Consider the following 25,960-nt stretch of genomic DNA (forward strand, 5'->3'; position numbering starts at 1 on the left):
CTCTCTTGCTTGTACACTTTTTTCGACCACATCTTTTCCTTCCCTTCGCCTCTCTATTAATGTGCTTGGACACTGAGCTCTGTGAACAGCCAGCCTCTTTAGCGATGACCTTTTGTGTCTTGCCCTCCTTGTGCAAGGTGTCGATGGTCGTCTTTTGGACAACTGTCAAGTCAGCAGTCTTCCCCATGATTGTGTAGCCTATAGAACTAGACTGAAAGACCATTTAAAGGCTTTTGCAGGTGGTTTGAGTTAATTAGCTGATTAGAGTGTGGCACCAGGGGCCATCAATTTTGAACCTTTTCACAATATTCTAATTTTCTGATATGATGAATTTGAGATTTTCATTTGTTGTCATTTGTAATCATCAAAATTAAACAAAATAAACATCTGAAATATATGAGTTTGTATGTAATGTATGAATATAATATACAAGTTTCACTTTTTAAATGGAATTACTGAAATCAATCTACTTTTTCATGATATTCTAATTTTATGACCAGCACCTGTATAACTTTTCCTGAGATGTATTTGTGCTCTACATGTAGGCAGCTGCATGATTCATTCAGGTTTTGAGATGTTAGCTTTTGACAAGATGCTTCTTACTCAATCAGCCTGGTCCAAAAAAATGATGTTAAAACTTGGTACATTTTTGTTTTTCTTGGTTTCACCTCACCATCTTCAGTGTGTTCCAACAAGTCACTGGTCCAAAGCGCACATCTAAACTGCTTTAGGAGAGTAGCAGGTTTCTGAATAAGGAACTAAACATGTAGTAAAATTTTATTCTGCCTAAACGGCAGCTTCATGCCAAGAGAACAAAAATATTTAAGAAGTTCCATCAATTAGGCAAAGAAGAGTGGTTTAAAATCTACATGCATGCTCTTTGCAACCTGCAGACATTTGTTCCAAAATACATGTTTGAACCTCCTAGTTCTAGTTTTGTATTTAACAGCCAACTGATAAAAAAAGTTCAAGTAAAATTCAAGCCCAGACTTTATGCACTTGGTGGGTGGTTATAAACTGCAGACTGGACCTGATTGTTTGACGTCTTCCTTTACGCTTGTGATCATATGAGTTTTGTTAATTTTATTTGAAAGATTGGCTTTAGAAATAATTGTACTGCAATCTTTCACAGGGTAAAAAAAAAAACCCATCTCCTATTATGTCTTAATCTGAGTTAAAACTGCAGGCAAACGAATACGTTGAAATAAAGCTGAATCAGTTAAAGATTAAAGATGGAGACACGAAACAGTACTAAAACATGGTTTATTAGAATAAACGAAGGAAACATCACAAAGACAAAATGACTATAAATCTATCAATTTCCTTATTTTGTTTCTTACATCATTTATTTCAGATCAACAAACCTTTAACCTGTCCTAAACTGTCACAGTTATCTGGGAGCATGGATCTGCTGAGGAAGTCTTTATTAGCGTATCCTATCCCCATCACACAAACGCGTTCAAACTCACTCAGACCAAGGTTACTTTGATCGTCCCAACATTGTAAGCACTTCACCTCCAGAGCTCCCACTCACCATGAAGCACCTTTCAAGGTCTGAGCAGCAGACAGCTCAGTGAAAGGCTGAGAACTCACACACTGTTTATAATTATTTACACATCTGTAAATTCAAAGGAGGGGGTGGGGGTCTGCGAGGAGCTAGTGGATCCTCGTCAGCTCCTCTACTATCTTAATCACCTCGTCCACTGTGGCTTCACGCTTCATGCCGCTGCCATCATCGATCTGAAAATGAAAGACAACACGCTGTGAGCAGAGACAAGCTGCACTTATGAGTAAAAGCGGGAGGTTAGGATGTCAAAAAAATATTTCCTTTAAATGAAGTATTATTCTCCTTTGCTCTGTTCCCAGAGTTTCACTTATGTACTTTTGAAGTGAAAACGCAAAAGGCTGGAATTTTTAATCTGGCCCACATAGACAACAGACTGCAGCTTTTTCCCCTCCACTTTATTTTAATCTAATTGCACCAGAAGGTGAAAACAAAGAAAGAAAACATTTATAATTAAAGGAGAAACTTCTCCATTCTTAAAACAAAAAGCAACTGAATAAAAATCAGCACCAGCTAAACTGGTTGCATGATTTCTGTTCTCGAATTTTATAGTATTATAACAAAAGACCAACAGATTTTATTAAAATATAGCATCATATTTATAAAAATAAATTCAGTTTCTCTGTCTTACAAATGAGCTAATTCAGCTAAATTTAAAGCAATGTGCCATTTTTTGGATAAATCGTATATTTGTGCATTCTGCCAGATCAGTGATGATTTGGGCGTTTTCTGTCGGTATAGAATCTGACAAAGCACTGTTAACAGCTAATCTAAATATTAATAACTAATACCTGCAGTGTGGCTGAAATGAAACCATGAAGCTGAACAATGTTTGCAAAAGGCAGGATGATTTTGCTGCTACGGTTCAGTCAAAGTCCAAATCTGAAGGAATGGGTGGGGCAGGAAACTAAACGAGCCGTCCGTAAATGATTGGCTAAACTAGATTTTAAATACTATCAAAAGGCAAATTGTTCTGCTGTGCTGAGTCGCTCCTGTTAAACTTCACTATCAAAGGTGCTCCAATTAGAATTAGCTTCACAGTCAAAAGAAAAAAGTTTAAAGGGGTCATAGAATGCAAACCGAGTTTACATTTTCATAGATGAGTAACGATAGTTCAGTGGGTGAAATGGACGTACAGAGAAGTCCAAACCCCAACGACACCTCCTTTCTCTGCAAATCTCACAATTCTAAACTTCCACCATAAAACGGGCGAATCCAAACGAAGCCCTGAGTTGATGTCATTTCGGGGATGTTGTCTTATTTGGTTCTGGTCTGAACTTTAATCACGTCCCGAAATTGACATACACATCAGCTCACCGGTTCATGCATGGACCGGGCATTCGAACCGAGCCATCAGCTCCGAGGCTGGTCCAGGTCCGGAGCGACTGAACGCAACACGGTGCCCGGTAAGGCAGGCAGGAGTAAACACAGGGCCATGGCTATTGTCACCGGGTCGTGTTCAGTCGCTCCGTCCCCTGCTGCCTCCCTGCAACGGCTCGGTTCTGCTGCACTGTAGTCGACCAAAATCCTGGACGATTTTGAAATTTGATGTTTCAGTAAGTGAGTGATTGCGTCTTTTGTTGTAAACCAACCAATCAGCACACAGCTCATCTAAATATTCCTGAGCATACCATAAAAGGAAGAAAACCTGTCGTTTCATTTTAGGGCTTTTAACCAGGCTTGCATTAAGGCTCATAGAACAGTAAATATGCCATTTTCAGCCCAACCAATGTTACACAACCTATTCAGAGACCTTAAGGACCATTACCAAATAGCCTATATAATCACTCTATGACCCCTTTAAGAGTCTGGGAATGCTTAGACAACACTTGAGATATTTTAGCGAATTTAGAAATGTTTAAAATAACCTGTTAACATCACTAGATCCAAAATCTATTCTATTTCCACATAAAAGTATAAGAGGACACCAGGATTGTGAGACAAACTTTTAAGAAGTAAAAATAAAATGGATTCATTGGCTAAATCTGATCTGAGTGGATCTAAACTGTTTCCTCTCAGTGATTTTAGAAGATAAAAACAGAGCCAGAACTGTGAGCAAACAAACAATCTGGGCTGTGACTGCCAGCGCCCAGACAGCAGGATGCCCACTTCAGCGTGTCAGATATCAGGAAAGGCTATTGGAGGCTAAAATGACTAAAGCTCTTAACCACTAAAGAAAGACTCAGCCTTCAAATCTTCCCCATGTAGTTTAACAGAAAAAAATACCTCACAGACAGAAAGAGACAGAAAAAAGGAAACTCAGAAAACATCCAAGCAAAAGGAGATAATCTTCTTTGAGGGCGATTGACTGACAGACTGTCAGCCTGACTGATGGATAAATAAATACTCTTGAAGGACTGAAAAAACCCACTATGGAACAAAACAACAAAAAATAAATCTCAATATCAATCTATTCATCTATCATGTCACAAAAGAAGGAAAAACAATATTTGTTTTTTTAGATATGGAACTTTGGATCCGTAAAGGTTAAAGGAGAACCTTAGCAATCAGATTGTCTTACTTTCATGACAGTAAAAGCAGCTTCACTGAACATGAAAGACAACAAAACTCATGAAATTTTTCAGGTTCCCAGGCCCAAACTTTCATTAGCTAATTTAAAACTAAAAAAGCTTAACTTGGAGTTTTAGATATTTTTGCACATAAATATTTAGGGATGCATGCAACCCAGATAAAGTGATTAACAGACAGCTGGTTGGATGATTGATCGATAAAGGAGGAACTTTTATTTTGATTTTTGTTTTTGTCAAGGGATCGGTGAGTATAGTCTAGAAACAGAAATGTCACATTTAGTTTTCTTGCCTTCCTTTATCTTGCAAAGAAAACCTGGTTTGGAGTACTGTAATTTTGGCTTAAAGGACAGATTGGTGATAAAATCTAGAGAAATAGATGCAACAAACATTATTCTGCATTCAACAGGCAAACGGAAGCTTGTCCCCAAAAAGGTTCTTCAATACTAAATAGAATTTTAAAGATTTAAAAGCAACATAACTTTAACATAATTCATGAAATCTTCTGAAATGGCTCCCCATCTGCTAATCAAAATATAACTTGCGTGATTTAAATAAGGATAGAAACCAAAGGATGTTGGAGATGTAAGTGTTTTTAAAGAGATGTGCAAAAACTTGTAGAAAACTACAACCATAGGCATTACATAACGGATGTCAATGATTAGTGTTGCACTTTGAGCTGAGAGGAAACTGCTCCCACCTGCAGAGTGCTGACCACCTCCTGCATCTTCGCCCGGCTCAGATCTAAGAAGCTTTCAATCAGGTCCCCGTCGATGAACCCTGTGGCCTGCTCTGTCTTACGCTCCGTGTGGAAGGACCTCCAGGTGTCACTCGGTTAAGGATAAATCATTACCTGAAGGATGCTTTAGCCTGAGGATGGGCCTTACAGTGACCGTGCAAACTTCACCTCAGGCAGAGTCAAAGCATATCCAGCAGGTGATATCATTTAAATTCACTAAGTTTCTGCTGATCACAATGGCCTCTCTTTAACCTTTCTTTTCTATCCTGAGAGCATACGGAGGGCATAAACATCCTTTGGCTATGAAATAAAAGGAAGACAGAAGTTTTTAAAAGGGATGATGAAACATAATCTGAGTTTTAGAACAAAATCCTTAAAAGAACTTCTCTTCCAATCTTTTTTTTTTTTTAAGTCCCTCTAATAACAACTTGCAGCAGAATGGTGATCAACTTATTATTTGAGCAATAACCATTAAATAACCCTTCAAAGTTAGTGAAAGATGTCATTATTGCTTATTTCCCCAGAACCACCCTGTCAGTCCCGGTCAGCTGCACGGGTTCAGAAAAGGATATAAGCTGTGCTCGATCTTGCCCACGCTCTTGATGACCTTGGTGAGGCGGTTCTGTAGGTCGAGCAGGAGGCTGTACCAACCCTCGGAGAGAGACGTCACCAGACCTGAAAAAGGCACACAGATAAATAGATTTTATGTAAGAATACAAAATGCAGAGTTAATACTCTGTCTTTAGTCATGTGAGAAAAAACAAAACTACTCACTACACTGATGAAAAGAGACCAAGTCCTGTACTATGACTATGAATGTGTAGGCAAATAGCTCACTCTTGTTACATTTAAAGGCTTTCCCAATAATTTGTAGCACCCTGTTGGCTTATACTATATTTTTTGAGTTTTACACTTTGCCTTCAGTCCATTTCTTTTTTAAACTTAAGCATTTTGTACATTTCCTGTAATAAAACAACACGATCAGAGATACAATACAAGCAATGGAGTCCAGCAAATCTGCTTTTTCTTAGCGGAGTTGTGACGAGAAAAAGCTCACGTTAAAGTTTGAAAACGCCAATAAATTATAAGATGAAAGGAAGGATAAAGACGAAACGCTTAGAACACAATGTAAACATTTCAGTTCGCAGTCTGATTAAGTTCTGCCAACAGGGGGAGACTGCGTACAATCCTCATGTCTGTGGATTGTACCTGGTGCAAAAGTTATTATAAGGCTAAAAAAGGAATCAATGAACTGTCAGGGTGAACAATTGCTGTATATTTTTTTTGTTTTGAATAACTTAGATTGTTTTTGTGTATTAATTAATGAGCATAGTATATGATTAGGCAACTTTAGGCTTCATACTCGTATTTCAGGAAAAAACACCAAAAACAAAAAAAGGACTCACCGAAATCTGTTTTTTAATCCAACATATCTGCATATATTTTTTGAAATTTTTACACAACGCATGAAATTAATGTAATAAACCTATAAAAACTTTAAATATCTAAAAGATGTTTGAAAAAAAAAACAACAATCTGGATGATGATGAATAAATGAGTTGGTATTCATTTTTAGTGAACTTTCCATTTTGCAATGGAAAGTTTTTCCTGTTTAAACCAGAGACCAGGAGCTGTCAGAAATGGGACTGAATTAAAAACAATCTCAGAATTATTTCAAATCAGCCATCCCACTATTTGGAAAAAGATCTACGACTTTGAAGGTAACAGAAAACTATCAACATGCCTGGATATGGTCACCAGAGCAGGTTTACTCTAATAGCAAGGTGCTAAAGGGAGTCTTTAGAAACATTAAAGCTCAGCATCTAGAGCAGGAATGTTCTGCTACCGTTGCTGTGAAAGGTCTTCTGGAATAATGTTCTTTGTAAAGATAAGTCTAAATTTGAAGTATTTAGAAACTGTAAAAGTGGACATGTTTGATTTAAACCAAATACAGCATTGAATCCATCCTAAGGATGGAACTGAAGCACAGAGGTGGAAGTGTCATGGTTTGGGAAAAATTTTATCTTTTATTTTTAATTACAATAAATTAAAAGTTTCCTTGTTTGGATAAAAGCTTTTAAGTGGAATTCAGAATGTTTATTTCCGCGGAAGAGTAAATTATACTAGCTGCATCTTTTTATTACCTCCACATATCTAGAAATGTTACTGTTTGAATAATTTTTTTAATTGTATTTGCGGTAAAAATTCCATTTCATTAGCTTTTATGAAAAGGTTACTGTATGAATATAACCTGTGAAAAAAAAAATCCCAGAACTGATTCCAAGCAGAAACCTGCTCCTGTTGACCTGCAGAGATAGTTTTTCTGTATCAGACACCATGTGGTCGCTTTAAAAAAGTAAAGAGCTGCAATTATACCAAATTAAACTAATTGTTACCTAATAGTAGGACTTTTAAAAACATAAGAAGCCCTTTTTAAACAGGTCACTTATTTTTCACATCTCTTTGGGCACAAATTCCTCTTGATATGTTTATTTCATTGTTCTCATATCTTCTGTATTATTCATTTCTAGCTCTTTAAAATCAAGAGACAATCAAGGCTGCTCTTATAATCAGGAGATACAGGTTTATGGCCTTTAAACAAGTATCAGTACTTTACCAACGTGCATAAATTGAGGAGAAAAATGGAGGCCAATGGAACAGAAGGGATTGCTGTGTCAGTCTTGTTCATTTGAAGCTTTGTTGCTCCCTTAATGAATTTGTTATTAAACCCTCTAATGACACGCGAGGACAGGGTTATAACCCTGCCAGCTGTTTCTCTGGCAGCATCACAGCAGTGGAAGGAAACATGAATGTCGGAAACTTAACACATTATTCCGATGCTGTCTGATTGTGTTTTATGATAAAATATTCCAGTTGGGGACTAAATAGGAGGAATAAATAACATCCTTGTTTTATAATCAGTCTGGAAAAAGATTGCTTGTATAAGTCCAGAACACAAACCAAAGCGATCTTTGCCAAGATGGACTCCTCACTATCGGCCTGATGACATAAATAAAAGATGCTTACATAATTTCTCTGAAGATTAATCTCCATCCTTTTTTACTGATTGTGATCATTTTTTTCTGATTGCAATATCTGATTTTAAAAGTCTTTGAAAAGTTTCTCGACATCTCAGTTTTATGGTTTTTTATTTTATTTTTCCTGGAGGAAATAATCCCATCTCCTTGCAGCTTTTTCTGAAAAAAAAAACATATCATACATCACGGCATCCCGCAGAGCGATAAGACCGACAGTGGCCTTTTATCTTTATTATTGCTGAAACTCATTTGGATTGGAGAGGAAAAGTCTCACGGAGCAAGAAGACCTTTGTTTTCATTTCCTGTGAAACTTTCTTCTGCTACTTTTTAAAGAATCACAAAAGTTGTTGAGGTGTTGTGGAGCTCTGGGACTGCCATGTCTGTTTCCTCTTTTTCCATCTTCTTTATCATACTGCCAGGCTGAAAGTTACTGGTTTCAATCAGAGTACTGAGACCTGATTGCCTTAAGTTTTATCTTATTGTCTGGAAAGTTAATCCTCTCTTAAAGAAAGGGGTTGTTAAGCATCTTAGTATAAATAGATTGGTATAATATGCTTTTTAATTCCAATCATTTTTGAAGCACCTTTAGTTTAATTGTATCATTAAGGTTAAAGGGTTTTTTTGTTTTTGTATTATAAATAGACTAATATCTGCCTGCAGAAGAAAATAAACCTCAGATGTTTTTGGATTCATCCTGAGAAGCTTCTTAGGAAAGAAACAAAGCTGTACAGTTTGGAGCTCTGCAACCTAAATCCTGCTCATATCCACTGAATCAAGACAGTGAGCAGAAGTCTCAACAGTGAGTGTCATAGCATAAAATCAATAAGTGTCTGGATGTGAAGACACCACAGAGAGGGAAAACCAAGAAAAACAGGAATTTAAAGAAACCTGTTTAGGGAAAATTCTCTGTTTCTTTAAAAATTGCGGGGAAAACTACTTTCCACCAACAGTTTAAAAGTACAGTGTTAAATGTTTTACACAGCTGTGTAATGAACGAGATGCAATGAGGGCCCAGAGGTGATATGGCCCAGATTGATCAAATGAGCTGGAGCCAAAATTGCCTACATGACCTGCAGTGACCCTGAAGCACAAGGGATTTAAAGGTGGCAAACAACCAGCAGAAAAACTACTATACAGCAATAACACAAACAGTAACACCTACCAACTCCAAGGCAGTAAGGTTGGTGAACATACTGCGCAAAAACAAAGAATTTCTTGAGTTTCCCAGTGACTCAGGGGAATGCCATATGATGCATCTGAAGATTCAACCAGTGTGTCAGAAATCCAGCAGTTCTGCAAGGCTAGTTTCTAATTCCCACACGTCAGTGCCAGTGACGGGTCAGCCAATCATTCTCTGATTGTTTGCTTTTGAAAGGCTTTTTCCAAACAGCTTTCTGCAAAGAGCTTCACAGATTGTCTACGAACAGAAATCTGCCCCCTTTGCAATCAAGAGACATTTTTATCTCCCTTCCTGTTAAGTAAAAGTGTTCTCCATACACAGAGCCTTTTCATTTTTCTTGGCACGAAAACCTAATAAGCAGAATGAAAAACAAACCTACATCAAAGGAGGCTTTGTTACTTTGGAAAGATGGACGATGTTTCATGCTTTATAAAAAATATATATTTTTTATATATTCTATATTATGCAAAACAGAACGGTAGTGTACTTCACTGTACTACAGTCCTTTGCTCAATCTACTTAAAGAGGCTATAGTATAAAATGCTGAGGCATGATATATACAAGGACATACTGCACTGCTAAGTAGACCCCTAAACTATACAACACTACACCATGCAAACTTTACTTGCTCATATATTACTGATATATTGCTTTTTGCAAAGCTGCCATAAGCTGTTAACCGAGGTACATTAGTTTAGGTTTGTGGTCCAGCTGTTTCGTTCTGAATTGTGCTCTATAAATAAAGTTGCCTTAAACTCTTGCCTTATGGTGTGATGCAATCTACATAGTGATGCTGAGATTTTCTGTGTTTTGTATTAGAATCTGTTATTCTCAGTTGAAGAGTGCCTATGATGAAAATGAAAGCATCTACATACTTTTCAAGTGGGAAAACCTTCAGAATCTGCAGTGCATTAAATACTTGTTCTTCTCACTGTGTATATCTGCTATACAAAATTGTACATTGCACTGTTCAGCACAATGGAGCCAGCAGCTGTAGACTTGTAGTGACACTGAGAGAAAAGTCTGATCACCTCTGATTTAAACCCATTTATGGTTCTGATGACTGATCATTTACACAGGCACTAGTTTATTCTATACTATATTGTGTGACCATTTTTCCTATAATGTTTTTGCTGCTTTAGACAGCAGAATTTCCCCATTGTGGGACAATAATGGTATTTTCTATTCTATTAAACTATATAGTAATCTAATTAGGCTGTATCCTACTATGCTGTACTATAAAGCTCAAAGCTGTGCTATATTTTACATATCTAGAACACTGAGCTACATATCATAATGCACAATGCTGAACTATCTAAAATACAATTTATTATTCAACGCCATGTAACAAGGTTTTGTCACATAATACAACAGTTTGTTGGAAAATCAATAAGCTTCATTTTATTTGGAAATTTTTTTTACAGTTTAGATCAAAATGAATTGCATGCAGTGTAAACAAGGTCTGTATGCAGACCTGTGTGTTAAAACCAGGGGTGGAACGTAAAAATGTTGTGTATCAGTTATTCCCCTGGTCACAAGTTGTCGATTGAACCAAAAAATGTGGCACAGTATAAAAGCATCTCCTGCTGTTAGCCTAACAGGTAGCACATCCATGGAGCATCTATAGCAGAGCTGTAGAAAACAGCTGTGAGTTAAATATGTGCTGGTTTCTCAGAGCCTTTAACACCTTATTCCTAAAAGCAGTCTAGTTTCTCTTGTTTTTTTTTGTTTTGTTTTTTAACTGAAAATGATGAAGACTAGTGGCAAATTAGACAGTTGCTCACATTGGACATTTCTATTTAAATTGCAACCCACCACTGTACCACTGACACCACTGACAGTGTTAAAATCTGCCACTACATTACGTTACCACTTCTGGCCAGTGGTGGATGTGAGTTTAAACCCTGCCAAATCTTTCGTGATTATTGCAAAAAGATTATTTATTGCTGTATTATAAAAAAAAAAGAACATAAGGACTCTTTTCCACGCAAAACCTCAGTTTTGTATTGCAGAAAAATAAATATGATAGATTAAAAAAAGAAGTCTGTCCTTCCAAAACTTTATATTATGACTTAAGTTGCATTGCAGCTGAAAAACTGATAATTAGTTAACTTCAAAGACCTCGACATTAAAGAGTCCCCCGTTTCCCTTTTTATAATAAAAAAACAAACAAGGTGGCGGTATTTATCCGCAGCACGGACATAAGCGTCAGATGCAGCTTTTCATCTTGTGTCTCTCAGCAAGACAGAACATTTAAACATCCATAAAATGGCTGAATATTTTCAAAGCCAAATAAAAAGACCAAGCGTTGTTTAGGGTGAAAGTTGCCCAACAGCTTACCAATCATGCCGTTAACGGTGCCGAAGAGCACAGATCCCTGGGTGGGTGTGGAGCTCTCCCCCAGGTTCTGTAGCACCAGTGAGCCATGACAGAAAACATTTACGAACTCGCCAAGGTGAAAGGCCCCAACCTCCTGCAGGTGCTGGCGCTCCTCGTCGGTGGTGGCAGCGCTTTTGGGAAAACGTAAAAAATAATGTCAAGGGCAAAACTGGAACTTGTTGGGGGCAAAACTATCGATCAATCAAATAGAAAACAAGGAGGCTAGAGACACGAGAAGAGTTGGAAAAGGTCGCCGAATGATAGAGAGGTAATGGCTAAAAGGCTAAGAAACAGTGAAAAGAGCAACAGTAACAGAGACATGCAACAAAAATAAAGGTGAAAAGCATTGAGAGGTCCACTCTGACATATTAGATGGATAATGAGTGAAGGCATAGATGGAACACAAGCTCCTTCAGACCACATCTTTCTTCCTTTTCCCTAAAGTCAACACTCGTCCAACAGTTAAATTACCACAAAAAGAAAGAAGCAGGAGAGTAGCTAAAACCTCGGCTGAAAGATGAATCATAATTTCCAACACAAATGCAAGGACAAAGCTGCACAACACTTTTATACCAACGAAGCTGCTCTAAAAGCTGTGTGTGGAGGGAGCAGCATCTTAATGACGGCATCTGTCTAAACGAGCGAGCATTAGACATGATTTAGGGAAATTTTGGGTAGTTCTGATCTGAAAGAGCAGCTCTGGGAAATATAATGAATATAAATATGAATACAAGAAAAAAAAAAAACTTCAAAAAGGAAAATGATCATTGAGCTTCACAGCGAGAGATTATGCTTTTCTCACCTATCCTTCTGGCAGACGAACAAATTAAAGGCGTTCTCTGCTCCCAGGAAGTTGTCATCGTCTAGAATTTCAACGGCGCTCATCCAGTTTGGATTAAAATCACGGGCAATCTGGGAAAAAAATATGACAGGTATACATGCACAGGTTTGACTTGAAAAATAAAAAATGTCTGCAAATGCATGCAAATGATAAGCAAGAGTAAGCTGCCAAATAAGGAGTTCCTACACGACCTCCAGCTGTTACTGGCTGTGTTTGAAGCTTTGTCACCTCTGGTTTTTACTCAAGTTTTATCTTTTGCCATTCATTAATTTTTTTTTTAGGAGCACTGTTGGAAGGTATAAAACTGTAGTTTTTTTTGTGTGCAAATTATGATGAACTCTAATATTGAAGGGAGGAAATCAATGCAGTTTAGCCAAAGACCTGCTCTGTAATTAGCTGTGAAGCCTGTGATGGACATAGAAGAGACACAGTGATCTTTTATCGTTTTTCCTAATGAGTTGGTAACGTCTCCACTTTGTTTGATTTTAACAAAGGCTTGACTGTAAATTTAATTTTCAGTTTAATTAGCTGCTAATGCCTTATTCTGCAACATATAAGTGTGGAAAACACAATGTGACTTAAAATGAACCAAATACCAAATAAAATCTCTAAAATATAATTAAAGATAACAACACAGAACTTAAACATAATAAAACCCTGTGAGTTGAGAGTAAAAATAGCTTTTTTCCTCTTTTGTTTTATTACTTTCTAGAAGTCTTAAGGGTTTTCTTCATCACATCTCACCTCTTCAAAGTTGCCCTCCATGGGTTTGTAGGCCAGCAGCAGGACAGACCTCATCAGGTCCCCTACCAGTATGAAATCTCCTTTGGTCTTCAGGTAAAGGGCCATGATGTTGTTATAGTGGTTGCACTCGGTCCTCAGCTCCTTTTCAGCCGTCCACTCATACAGACGGACCTGAAACACAAAGGATGACCTGACTGTAGCTGCTATCATAGCACATGTTAACTATAAAAAAAACATGTTGAATTTATTACTGCAGGACTTGGGAAAATGGACTGACATTTCAGCTTCACACTGTGTGAAGTTGTGTTACCCTGAGTTACTGCCTGCTTTAAAATGACCTTTTAACAACGATTGAAACCAACTTGGGAAGCTGTGCCTATTCTTCTCGTTTAAACGTTTAAAGAAATACTGAAAAACTTTCAGTTTCGGTCGATTTTGGCTCCCCCTAGTGGACTAAAGTCGTCTTTTTTTTGCCTGAAGGAAGACGACATTTCCCATCAGGACTAGAGGGGAGTATTGGCATGAGTGTTGCGATTCGATACATGTCGCGATACTTGGGTCACGATACGATATTATCACGATATTGCAGTATCACTATATATTGCCATATTTTCCCCAACTATCAAAATCAAGTGATGAGATAAAACAGCAAGTGCTGTATATTTTCATCAGAAAATATTGATTAGGTATTATTATCCATGTTGTTTGGGGTTTTCTTCCACTGTGACTGCCTCAAATACAGATTTGGTGCTGCACGCACAGTTTAAGGGGTCCATAGCACTTTCTGCCAGAGTGGTGGTGCAGAGGTAGCCCATTTTCCCATCAATGTTTTATGTAACCATTTTATTTTTTTTTGAAAATCGATACTAAGAAGTGAAAGATCGATATTATATTGGGCAGCCAAATATCACGATATATCGCCAAAACGATTATTTCCCCCACCCCTAATCAGGACCAGGGCAAAGCGATGATCTCCCAGTAGCCTGCAGTTGGATTAAACTACATTTCTGTTTCCACTAGCTGTGCGAAAAGTATTGTTCAATGTAATGAATCAACTGTGGTGAAACAATGTTATAAGACTATGTCGAAAATAAGAAATGTTCAACCATTGTTTTGTACTGTATTCCTGCTTTGAAACAGATAAATATAATGTTATGTTTTATAATTTCATAGTTAACACATGTATAAATCCCTGCAGTAAGGTGCCGCTTTGCCTGAATATCAACAGTATCCAAAGGGGGGAAAGGGGGAAGTGACGTATACTGTAAAGGTGTCTGCACTAGGGTTGTCACGATACTAAACTTTTCAAATCGATACCGATACTAAGTAAAATATTCGATACTCGATACCCTTTTCGATACCACAAGGATAAAAACAAAGACTCCAAAATTCTACAGAAATATTTTCATTACTAAAAAAATACAAAAAATAAATAAAAAAAACAATAGGAATAATATTTTGACGTTGTATGCTGTGCACAATATTAAGCAAGCTTGATAAAAAAAACTTACAAAATCAAGTGTTCCTTGCTTGGCTATGTTTTGCAGACATAACAATGACACTGGCCAAACCAGTTAAAAAACAAAAATAATTCTCGTCAGCTGCACCTGTTACAAAAAAAGTCTGAAACTGAAAAATGCACAGAATTATTCAATCACACAGTGTTCGGAAAGTGCATTTTCCTCTATTCTGCACTTTAGATGGCTGTATCGATACTTTTGAAAATGAGTATTGTATTCGGATACAACGTTTCAGTATCGATACTTTTTTGAGTATCGATACTTTTGACAACCCTAGTCTGCACATTTCTAGCTGTTTTGTGTGCTTAGTGCTAATGAAAGCAATACAGACACCTAGAACTAGTTGTAAGTAGATGTATAATCAGAAAATATATTTTATAAAGGTCATACAGTTATTTAGTATTGGTATAAAAATATAAAAGCAACGGAGAGACTGAGGTGTGTCTGAAGCAACAGTTTTTAACCTGCTGGCCTCGTGGTGTCATAAGTTCCACTACATAAAAAAACACAGACTCTCATTACCTACTTGGAGCTAAAACTTTAGGCTCCAAACCCCATGAATAAACCCCACCAAACTGCACACAAAAGCCTTTGCAATACTGTAGGTGTGAAAACCATAGCTGCATGAGCACATGTATGCCTGTGGGATCTGGAACAATATGTCTACATACAGAATGATGGCTCTGCAGCGACAAGCCTCTGCCCCCAGAAATTCAAATAAAGCAGCTGAGTAAGCCAGTAGCAGGGTGAAGGTAATTAGCCAGCTCCAGCAGCATGGTTACAGAGACGCACTGATTCTGCAGCCCTTCACTTTGCATCTTCTCACCAACTGAAATATTACTGCCTCATTGGGCAGCTTTAACATAACAAGCTGATTTAGACCTTTCTACTCCAAAATAGTATTCTTTGTTTTTCTAATATCCCCAAAAAACAAAATGTAAACCTTTATTTCTTGAATCTCATTTAAATATTATATTTAGTTCTACATTTGAAGTCTTATTCCTTGTAAAAATGTCCAAAAGCATGCAGCACTAATGCTATTTTTCCTAAATAAAAAAACTAAAAAAACAAAAACAAAACAAGGATACATATGATAGAAACAGTACCTGTGCATTAATCTAAAATTCATCAACCATGATGGTACAGATTCAACAAGCACAAAGGATTATATTCAGCTATGCTGACCTTGGAAATGCAAAACTGTGAGGAGTAAAATAAAAGCTTTTGTTTACATTAATGTCTGTCTAACCAAACAAGCTTAGTGAGAGTAAAGTCGTCTTTGTCTTAAAACCTAGAGATAGAAAGTAGAGCAGCTGAAAGTAAGTGACTTGATGACCTCCAGAAATCTGAAATCCATGACAAATATATCTTTGATATCTGAAGATAATGCTCCCTTTCAAGTTTTTAATCCATCTATAGCCGGCTGTGGATGAGCGTGGTATTATAGGGCAGCGGGGGGCAGAGCATTTGTTTCCCTGTTTTCAGTATTTTCTTTGTTGGACTAACAGGATGTAAAACAAACCTTTTAGATTCTGAACTTTGAACAAAGATGTTTTGGCACGCTTCAGAATTTCAACATTTCTGTAACAATTTAGAGAAGAAAGGCTTTTCCACCCCATTTCTGTCCCACCACTTACTGTACTATTTATGCTGGCCAGTAGTTTTCCATTGAACTCCACCATAGAATAAACGGCTCCTTTCACCTCTTTCTCAGCCACGGTTTGCAGCTTCCCTGCAGGAAAGATCAGTCAGTGTTCAGTCAGCATTTAAAGTGCCACACATGCGATGCCGAGTTAAATTAGAACCAACATCTCCAACTGAGAACAAGTGGGAAAGAGATGTGAGGAAAATTTGATATGGAGACAGTGCTGCATTCAGAATATAAGGCGAGGGTAAAAAAATCAAGGGACGGAGAAGATTAAATGAAATACAAGCAACGTATTTTGTAAGGAACAGCGTGTAAATGGGGGAGAAAAAAAAACAGTGCTGAGGGAGGGGGGTTGGAAAGGACATGATAAGAAAATGATTGAGTGAGAAGGGAAACAAGAGCACAGTAGGACATGGTGTTCTCGCCTAAAATACGATATAGGGCGTAGGGAGGAGAAAATGAAATGGGTAAAGGATGAATAAAAAGAAGCTGAGCAATCTGGCTGAAGGAACAAACAAGGAAAGTTGGAAAGAATCAAACAGCGCAGTCGGACAGTTTGGTAAAAAAAGGAGAAAAGCTACTGAAAGCTGGGCTGCTGACCGTCAGTGTAATGGAAGACGACAATCCGTCCCTGCTTGGGCTCGGGCTCCTCTGGGTAAACCATGGCCGTGCCGACGATGAAGTACATAGACGGGTCTTTTCCCAGACGACATGACACGATGCTGAGGGAATACTCGCAGGGGAGGAACTGGTGGGCATGAAGGACTGGAGGAAACACACAACAAAAAGAGGGATCAGATCCAACCCAACTTTATTTATAAACTCTATTTCTAAAAGGGGTTCAAACTTATAAAAGGCACCGATAAGTGAGCCAATGAGATGTCCTAATCATATTGTGCCAGTCTATAAACTCTATTAGCCCCTATCTTGGAAATTAAGTGCCAAAGTGCAGATTTTGATTAAAAGTGTAAAAATTATTTGATCAATGAGTAAGAAAAAAGGAAACAATGCACCCAAATAAAAATCAAACTACAAACTAAAAATCAAATCTAATTTCTGTGCCAGGTTCATGACTGTAAAACTGTCGATGTCTCATGAAAATGGAATAAAAACAAAAGTAATGCACTAGTAATTTTCTCTTCTTACAAGTGTCTGGTCAGACTGTCCTCTTTATGTGGTCAGTGGATCTGCCAGACTGCAGGAAAGGAGAGGCTGCTTCAGAGCTACTTACACTATATTGCCAAAAGTATTTGCTCACCTGCCTTGACTCACATATGAGCTTAAGTGACATCCCGTTCCTAATCCATAGGGTTCAATATGACGTCGGTCCACCCTTTGCAGCTAGAACAGCTTCAACTCTTCTGGGAAGGCTGTCCACAAGGTTTAGGAGTGTGTTTATGGGAATTTTTGACCATTCTTCCAGAAGCGCATTTGTGAGGTCGCACACTGATGTTGGACGAGAAGGCCTGGCTCTCAGTCTCCGCTCTAATTCATCCCAAAGGTGTTCTATCGGGTTGAGGTCAGGACTCTGTGCAGGCCAGTCAAGTTCATCCACACCAGACTCTGTCATCCATGTCTTTATGGACCTTGCTTTGTGCACTGGTGCACAGTCATGTTGGAAGAGGAAGGGGCCAGCTCCAAACTGTTCCCACAAAGTTGGGAGCATGGAATTGTCCAAAATGTCTTGGTATGCTGAAGCATTCAGAGTTCCTTTCACTGGAACTAAGGGGCCAAGCCCAGCTCCTGAAAAACAACCTCACACCATAATCCCCCCTCCACCAAACTTTACACTTGGCACAATGCAGTCAGACAAGTACCGTTCTCCTGGCAACCGCCAAACCCAGACCCGTCCATCAGATTGCCAGATGGAGAAGCGCGATTCGTCACTCCAGAGAACGCGTCTCCACTGCTCTAGAGTCCAGTGGCGGCGTGCTTTACACCACCGCATCCGACGCTTTGCATTGCACTTGGTGATGTATGGCTTGGATGCAGCTGCTCGACCATGGAAACCCATTCCATGAAGCTCTCTGCGCACTGTTCTTGAGCTAATCTGAAGGCCACATGAAGTTTGGAGGTCTGTAGTGATTGACTCTGCAGAAAGTTGGCGACCTCTTCGCACTATGCGCGTCAGCATCCGCTGACCCCGCTCCGTCAGTTTACGTGGCCTACCTCTTCGTGGCTGAGTTGCTGTCGTTCCCAAACACTTCCATTTTCTTATAATACAGCTGACAGTTGACTGTGGAATATTTAGGAGCGAGGAAATTTCACGACTGGATTTGTTGCACAGGTGGCATCCTATCACAGTTCCACGCTGGAATTCACTGAGCTCCTGAGAGCGACCCATTCTTTCACAAATGTTTGTAAAAACAGTCTGCATGCCTAGGTGCTTGAATTTATACACCTGTGGCCATGGAAGTGATTGGAACACCTGATTCCAATAATTTGGATGGGTGAGCATTGATTTACTTATTATGCAAAGACAAATGCATCTTCGTTTATCAATACTGTCTCTGAGATCTCATCTATCAATCTTCCTTCACTTGTATGCACCATGCATGCCTTTAAATGGGTTCAAAGCTGTTTTCTCAGTAAGATAGGCAGTTAATACTCCGAGGTAACTGATGAATATGGCAGCACACATATTAAAGCATAAACCCTCTGCATCTGAAATAGGTTTGATACCAACAGTATAGTCAGGCTGCTCTTAGAGTCGCTTACTATCCTATTGTTAATACGCAACATGCAGTAATTCAAGGCGGGTTTTGAAGCCACCAGGCTTTAAAAGAAAGTCTTAGTGCAAATAAAAATCTGCAATGCAAAACAGAACAGAGCAGGAAGCCTTTTTAGAAAGTAGGGGTGAAGAAAAAAATGGATTTGAGCTCAAATCGCATTTCTAACATTTAAAGATTCAGAATCGATTCTCATTTTCTTTAAAAATGATTATTTTTGTGGATGCATATGTGCCTTATCAGGCACCGTAGTGTTTGGCGAAACCAATGAGCAGGGTGAGCTATGCACAGGCATGCAAGCGTTAGCCTAGCAGGCTACAGAGTGGTGTGTAGTGTTGTGTGAGCTACTGTACTTGTTGTCGCTAAAGTATGGAGGACAAAGAAAAAGAAATTCAACCGCCTCCACAGTCTTTAAAAGCAACCATTTGGAAACACTTTGGATTTTACCTTCAACCCGGCCCGGGTAAGAAAGGGCTTGACATGACTCGTGATTTGCAGAGATTGCAACGGTTAAGTAAAGTATTTCGGGAGTACTTCAGATCCCCGTTCTTATCTCGAAAGACATTACCCAAACTTGTTGGTAGAATTTACTTTTCAGTGTTTACATTATTGCAATAGGTAAATAAAACATTTACAAATATAAATTCTTTATAAATGTACTCTTCTTTCATTCCAACAGACTGGATTAGATCCTGAGAATCGTTTTGAATCGTAAATTAATTGTTTCTGAATCAAATCGTTTGGATTTAAAAGAATCGAAAAAAAATTAAATTGTGACCCCAAGAATAGATTCAAAAGCGAATCGTGGGAATCCCAAAGATTCACAGCCCTAATATAAAGGGTAAAACAAAGTGTCTGCCTCCTTCCTGGTTTCTTATTTATTTGCATGTTTGTCAAACCCAAACATTTCTGAGCATTAAAAAAATATAAAAATCAGTCAAAGACAACACAAGTAAAAACCAACTGCAGTTCTTCAAATTAATGTTTTTATTATCGGTCAAGTTCTCTTTCTCTAGCCACAGCCGGGCCTGACTACCGTTGAACCTTTTCTAAATAAAGAAATCCCTTAAATAGGACCTGATAAATGGAACAATGAGTCCTACTGTTTACCATAATGAGAAGGAGAATGTCCGGACATCTGCCCGTGACCTCAAAGTGAAATAACTGAGGTTTTGCAGCAGAACAATGATCCAAACCTCACCAGGTAGTCCAACTATTAACGGCTGAAGTGAAGGACCCAGTAAAGCCCTGACCTGAACCCTACTGTGAGAACTTAAAGGGGAGGCTTGTACTCATTTCGGCTGAATTACAACAAATCTGCAAAGATGAGTGGGACTAAATTCCTCTACAGCTCTGGAAAAACACTCACTGCAAATTATTATAAATGCTTGATTGCAGTCGTTGCTGCTAAGACTCAAACTGTTTTTTTTTTAGATTTAAGGAGAAATCACTTTTTCACACTGGGCCATGTGTGTTAGCATTTTTTCCTTCTTTTATATCACATTTAAAGGAATAGTACACCCAAAACATGATTAGCCTTCATTTTCTACTCACCCCCATGCTGAACAACACTCTGGAGTACTTTTTTGATATCTCAAATGCATCTGGAGATCTGGGAGGCTTCTTGCTGTTTGCTGACATTCAAATAATGGAGGTCTATGGCGCCCGAGGCAGAAAGGTCCATAAAAGTCCACAAAAAACGTGCCAATATTCCTCCATACTGCTCGTCCAATGTATTCCAAGTGTCCTGAATGGGTAGCGTCCAGAATTTACTCGAAACGAAGTCATTTAGAATGTTTTTAAAGCTCAAACAGTAGTGTATAGGATTTCCTGAAAGCGCGCGCCTACGAGTTCACGACGCTACGGAAACCGCGGCTGACCAAACCAGATGAAAGCGCGCATTCAGTTCGGCAAAGAACTCATGCTCTTCCTCAACACTGAAGTCCTCAGACATTTTTCTTTCGTTGTTTCTTTCTTTGCACAGGTAAACAGCACATTTCTTCTTCTACGCTTGCATTATCGGCAGAGCAGACGCTGAATGCCTGTTTCATCTGGTGTGGTCTGCCGGCTTCCGTAGCGTCGTGAACGCGCAGGCGCGCGCTTTTAGGAAATCCTATACACTACTGTTTATGCTCTAAAAACATTTTAAATGACTTAGTTTCGAGTAAATTCTGGACGCTACCCACTCAGGACACTTGGATTACATTGGACGAGCGGTATGGAGGAATATTGACACGTTTTTTGTGGACTTTTATGGACCTTTCTGTCTCGGTCACCATAGACCTCCATTATTTGAATGTCAGCAGACAGCAAGAAGCCTCCCAGATCTCCAGATGCATTTGAGATATCAAAAAAGTACTCCAGAGTGTTGTTCAGCATGGGGGTGAGTAGAAAATGAAGGCTAATCATGCTTTGGGAGTACTATTCCTTTAAAACCTGGGTGTGTCTTTGACTCGTATTTAATTTGTTTGATTCACTAAAACACATTAAGTGTAACAAACATGCAACAAAACTAGAAATCAGGAGGGGGTGAAGACACCTTTTCAGCTATAAAGCATGTGTGTATATACAGACATACATATACAAGTATATCTTTTAAATAAAGGCTGATTCAATAAAGCATCACTGAAACAAAACACAACAAAGCTCAACTGAATAATCCAAAGTATCACGCCGAGCACAATTAGGTGATTAAAACTTTACAGTCCTTATGAGATCAACTTTTCCTCTAAGCTGAACACTTTTTACTGTCAGAAGATTTACATGATACAGCAGCTCTTTGAGCTCAAGCGGAAAGGCAGCCTCAGCTGTCTCACCTTCAAAGGTATGCTGATCCACAACCAGAAGACTGTGAACCTCCACCTCCTCACCAAAGGAGGTCTCATGTGGAGAAGTGCTGCTGGGGAAGAGCTTGCTGGAGCTCACGCTGCTGGAGAGCGCCTGGAAACGGAGACAGGACGCAGAGAGAAGTGAGGACAAAGACAGATGCATTATGTGGCAAAGAAACAGAAACATAATACACAATGTGTCTGCGTGGGAAGCACCGACAACCCAGTCGGCACCATCTGCTGCAGCAGATGTGCCGCATTTAAAATCGGGTAAACATCATCCTGGTCATGATATGCGAGAGGCTCTGCGACGGTAAACACAAACAAATGAAAGTACACACCTGTCCCCTTTGGAGAATCCATAGAGCTGAGCAGAACAGCAAATACAGGCAGGTAATGTAAACATGGCTGACAGGAGCCTCTGATTAATTCTCCAACTGACCCGACACTTTGAAATGCTGGCGACTAATTCTAAATTAAAATATTTTGGAATTAAAATTAGCTTAATTAGAGGAAAATGTTAGCTAAGATTGCTTCAACTGTTCCTAACATTCTTCATTCAACACTAAATAGGTCTTTGAGGTACTGATGGTACAAAACCAATTAAAGATCGCTTGCTTCTCACATATGGAGGCTTTAGAAAGACTAACTGGTTACTTAAATAACTTCCTAAGTAGATCTATTTAATTTAGATGCTAGATTTAGATGCTAGACAAAACCGAGTCTGTTCTATATAGAAGAGTTATTCCTGATTGAGGGGAATAAAGCACTGAAATAAAATGAGCCATGAAAACTACCTTTCACATGCACAAAAAACCTGAATATTTATTTGAATAGATCATTCTCAAACTAGACTGTGAACTTCATCTTCATTTAATTGAGGTTTGTTGTCTGTCTGAGACAAACTAGTCAAACACAATTTGACAGAATCTGATGATGTTAAATGTCATGTTTAAAGGTTCTTTGGCTGCTAGTGAGGCTCCTGCCTAATAAAAATATGAAATGACCTTCATTATGGAGTGTTTACAAAGCAATATCCTGACATTGCTTCAATTTAGGACCAACAAAACTGCTTTAAGGCTCTTTAATTTAAAGATGGACACTCTAAGGAGTATCATTTCCAACTATAAACAATTGATAATGCTTCAGTTACCATTAGCTACCATGGAAAACTGCTTCATCAGAAATGGCAGCTCCTGATTTTTTATTTTGTTTTTGATTGGAGCCATCGATTACCAATTTGTACTCTTTATTTTCTTTCCTTCAGTACCAGGTAGCCCATTCGTTCTACCTTGTGTCACTGTGCCTCTAATCTAGGCGGAGCCATTCACACAACGACTGCAGGAAATTATTCCAGGCCAAATAACTCATTTTTTAAATCTTTCATAGAGTCACTGACAGAACTGCAGCATTATCTCTACTTTCTATATTATTCCCCCCCCATAGGTTTAATCCTATTAAAGGACGTTGTGTCTCTTCTCTGTCCCATATGATGTTTACACAAAGTCAATAGCTCCATTCACTCACCTGGGCTGCCTTAGATCATTCATACCACATAACATAATTTATATAAACATAACCATTTATGTTCAGTGGAATTTGATTGAATTATATTGTTATCAATAGGAAATGCTCAGTTTGGAAGTGAATTCAAATCTAATGAAATTATTGGGTTGGATTAAAGTGAATAAGATTGATCTGATTTGGAGCAAATGGTGAAATGAATAGTTATTATAACAAGCCTTAACGTGACATTTATCAGCTAATGAGTTTTTATAGGTGAACCAAAGATGAGTTGACACTGAATTAATTTTCATTAGTAAACATAGGCACCACTCATCTAAAAGAAAACAGATAAATAAATGAAACGCTGGGAGAGCCAGTCTGCAAAGTACATCTCATGCCTCAGTGTATGAAGCTCCAGTTATCAGTCAGCAGGGCTGCTTATGCAGTGGGCAGGCAGTACCTGTGTGCTAGCACTGGGCCGTACGACAGATGTAGCGCCACTCGCATCCTGTATCTCCACCCGGCTGGACAGAACCCCGAAACACTGCGAAACCTCCTGGTAACAGATCCGCCTAACAGGGAAAAGAAGAGAGAAAACAACTGCACTAAATAAACAAATAAATACATAAGGTAAATAACAATAAAATAACAATACTTATAAGAGTTAATATATTTATCCATTAACAGAGCGGAAAAGAAAAATAGCTAATGCAAATAAAAACACTTAAAACCTTTATCTTTTTTAGAGTGTCACTGACCTTGGAGTCTCATAAAGCGGAACTGTGCGAATATGGAGTTTCTGAATTTCATCAATGGTACCGATGGTCAGTGTGCTGTTGTTGGCCAATGCCAAGCTACCAGAACAAAGAGAAAAAAATGCAACAAAAAAAACATTACACAAACAAAAAAAACCTTTCTATCCTACAGACCTAAACAGCTGAGCTGATAACATTACTGCAGTCTGTGGAAAAGGTGTAGAGAGCTACCTGAGCTCAGAGGAAGCCCTGTTCAGAGTGACCAACAGATCACCAAGATAAAAATGTTCTATCAGAAACATTTCACTGCTTACCTGTCTGGGTAGCCCTCAGAGTTGAGCGGGCACATGTAGTTAACTTCCTTGAGATTGACGTTGGAAAACACCAGCTTGTGATTGGACGAGTAGATAACAGTGGGCCGGTCGGAGCAGGCGAAGACGTTGGAGGTGGAAAGTGATCTGAAGGTCCGCAGCACGGTGGGCTGTGTGCCAAGGGTGACCTTCTTTCGCTCACTGAGGGCGCCTGGGGAAAAGAAACGAGGTTAAGGCTTTTATTTAACTCTGGGTCTAAAGTGGATGTACCAGTTGTTGTTAAGGTCGGAGGAACAATTTGCACTAATATTTGTCCTTATATGCTTGGTGAGCCCTGATCTTTGTTTAGAAGCACCTGGCTTTCCTGTTTTCTTAGATTTTTCTTTTACATAATTTGCGTGTAATAAACGCTATATAGCACTCTACACAGGGCCTGCCTGTCTCCTAATGTTCTGGTCTTCTCTGCTCTCTGACTGAAATCTTTTCCACGTCTGATCTTGTGATCTGAGCAAACCAAAGTTAATGAGTGCATTTATATGCACACTCATACTGCAGTTAGAAGTCCTGCCTTGCGTTTATTCAATTCAAAGCAAGAAGTTTACATGGGAGTAATCTGATTATTCCTAAATCCCTGTGTACTTTCTTGCAGCATCATCCCAGCACTGGGTGAGGTGTGTGCAGAAGTTTCCTGCACTGTCTGCAAACAAGCAAAAAGAAAACTGTTTATCATTTGTCTGGAAGTAAATACAGCTGCAGCCCTGATATTTCATTGATTGTTGACAACCCTTCTAAAGTTGCAGCAGTTCTATCCAGTCATGTGGCACAATGGTATTTCAGATCGATGATATGACAATACAATGTCATCTCGTGCACTGAGGAAATTGTGTTCTAATCTGTAATGACAATAAGATGCATCTTTAATGGACTAAATTTTAACACCCGACTGCTTTTTGAAATCTAATCACTTGTTAATGTCCTTAGGCGTAAATACAGTTTGATGTAACCTATGTACCGTTTATTGTGCAAATAATGAATCAAGAACACACAATTAGTCTGGATTGCCCCAAAAAGGTCATAATGGGTTTTCTAATTAGAAAAAGCAGCCATTCTGGTATATTTAATCTATTACAAGCAGATGTACAGCCAGTTAAATTTGCTGTAAAATGTCTTTTTGTCTAGAATTTTCCCATTATATGCCGTCAAAAAGGTATTTTGACAGGATGATGCCGATTTACAGGCATCGACTGGAACAATCCGGCTTCTGAGAGTCATTACTACAAAACTGGTGGAGCACACGGTGTCCTGCTGGGGAGCACATTTACTTAGAGGTGCTTTAAAGATTGCAGGTGAAAATTTGAAAAATATATAAAAACTATTTAGTAAACAGGATGAAATAAAAGAAAATGTAAGTAACTTTATGTAAAATTAAGATGCAAACTGCAGCTACAGCTTAACAAGCCACTAGGTTGTGGCTTAACCTCAGTAAGATGGGATATCTTATGAAAACTGAGCCTAAGGTCACAGCGTTGGATGTTAAAACTGCTGACTCTTATTAATTATTCAAGAAACATACAGTCCTGTTGTCTTATTAATAAGTCAATGAAATCAACTAGTTTTCCTTAGATAGAAAACTTTAAATCAATTTGACTG

General features: G+C 38.6%; 1 protein-coding gene across 1 annotated transcript in view; it reads right to left on the bottom strand.

Annotated features, from left to right (window-relative positions):
• Positions 1–1,246: 1,246 nt before the first annotated feature.
• The window catches only part of ddb1 (damage-specific DNA binding protein 1), a 71,394-nt gene continuing 46,680 nt past the window's right edge, over positions 1,247–25,960 (bottom strand). Inside the window, exons 16-27 of the mRNA XM_038281278.1 lie at positions 24,314–24,521; positions 24,003–24,098; positions 23,705–23,816; positions 21,727–21,850; positions 16,782–16,946; positions 16,171–16,265; positions 13,014–13,184; positions 12,231–12,340; positions 11,390–11,559; positions 5,404–5,506; positions 4,793–4,916; positions 1,247–1,740 (exon numbers count right to left, since the gene is read on the bottom strand). Coding sequence (XP_038137206.1) covers positions 1,657–1,740; positions 4,793–4,916; positions 5,404–5,506; positions 11,390–11,559; positions 12,231–12,340; positions 13,014–13,184; positions 16,171–16,265; positions 16,782–16,946; positions 21,727–21,850; positions 23,705–23,816; positions 24,003–24,098; positions 24,314–24,521 — 1,562 coding nt within the window. The 3' untranslated portion in view covers positions 1,247–1,656. The remainder of the gene's footprint in view (positions 1,741–4,792; positions 4,917–5,403; positions 5,507–11,389; positions 11,560–12,230; positions 12,341–13,013; positions 13,185–16,170; positions 16,266–16,781; positions 16,947–21,726; positions 21,851–23,704; positions 23,817–24,002; positions 24,099–24,313; positions 24,522–25,960) is intronic.

Source organism: Cyprinodon tularosa, unplaced genomic scaffold, assembly GCF_016077235.1.
Source record: "Cyprinodon tularosa strain WSP-4 unplaced genomic scaffold, ASM1607723v1 ctg1031, whole genome shotgun sequence".
Lineage (NCBI taxonomy): Eukaryota > Metazoa > Chordata > Actinopteri > Cyprinodontiformes > Cyprinodontidae > Cyprinodon > Cyprinodon tularosa.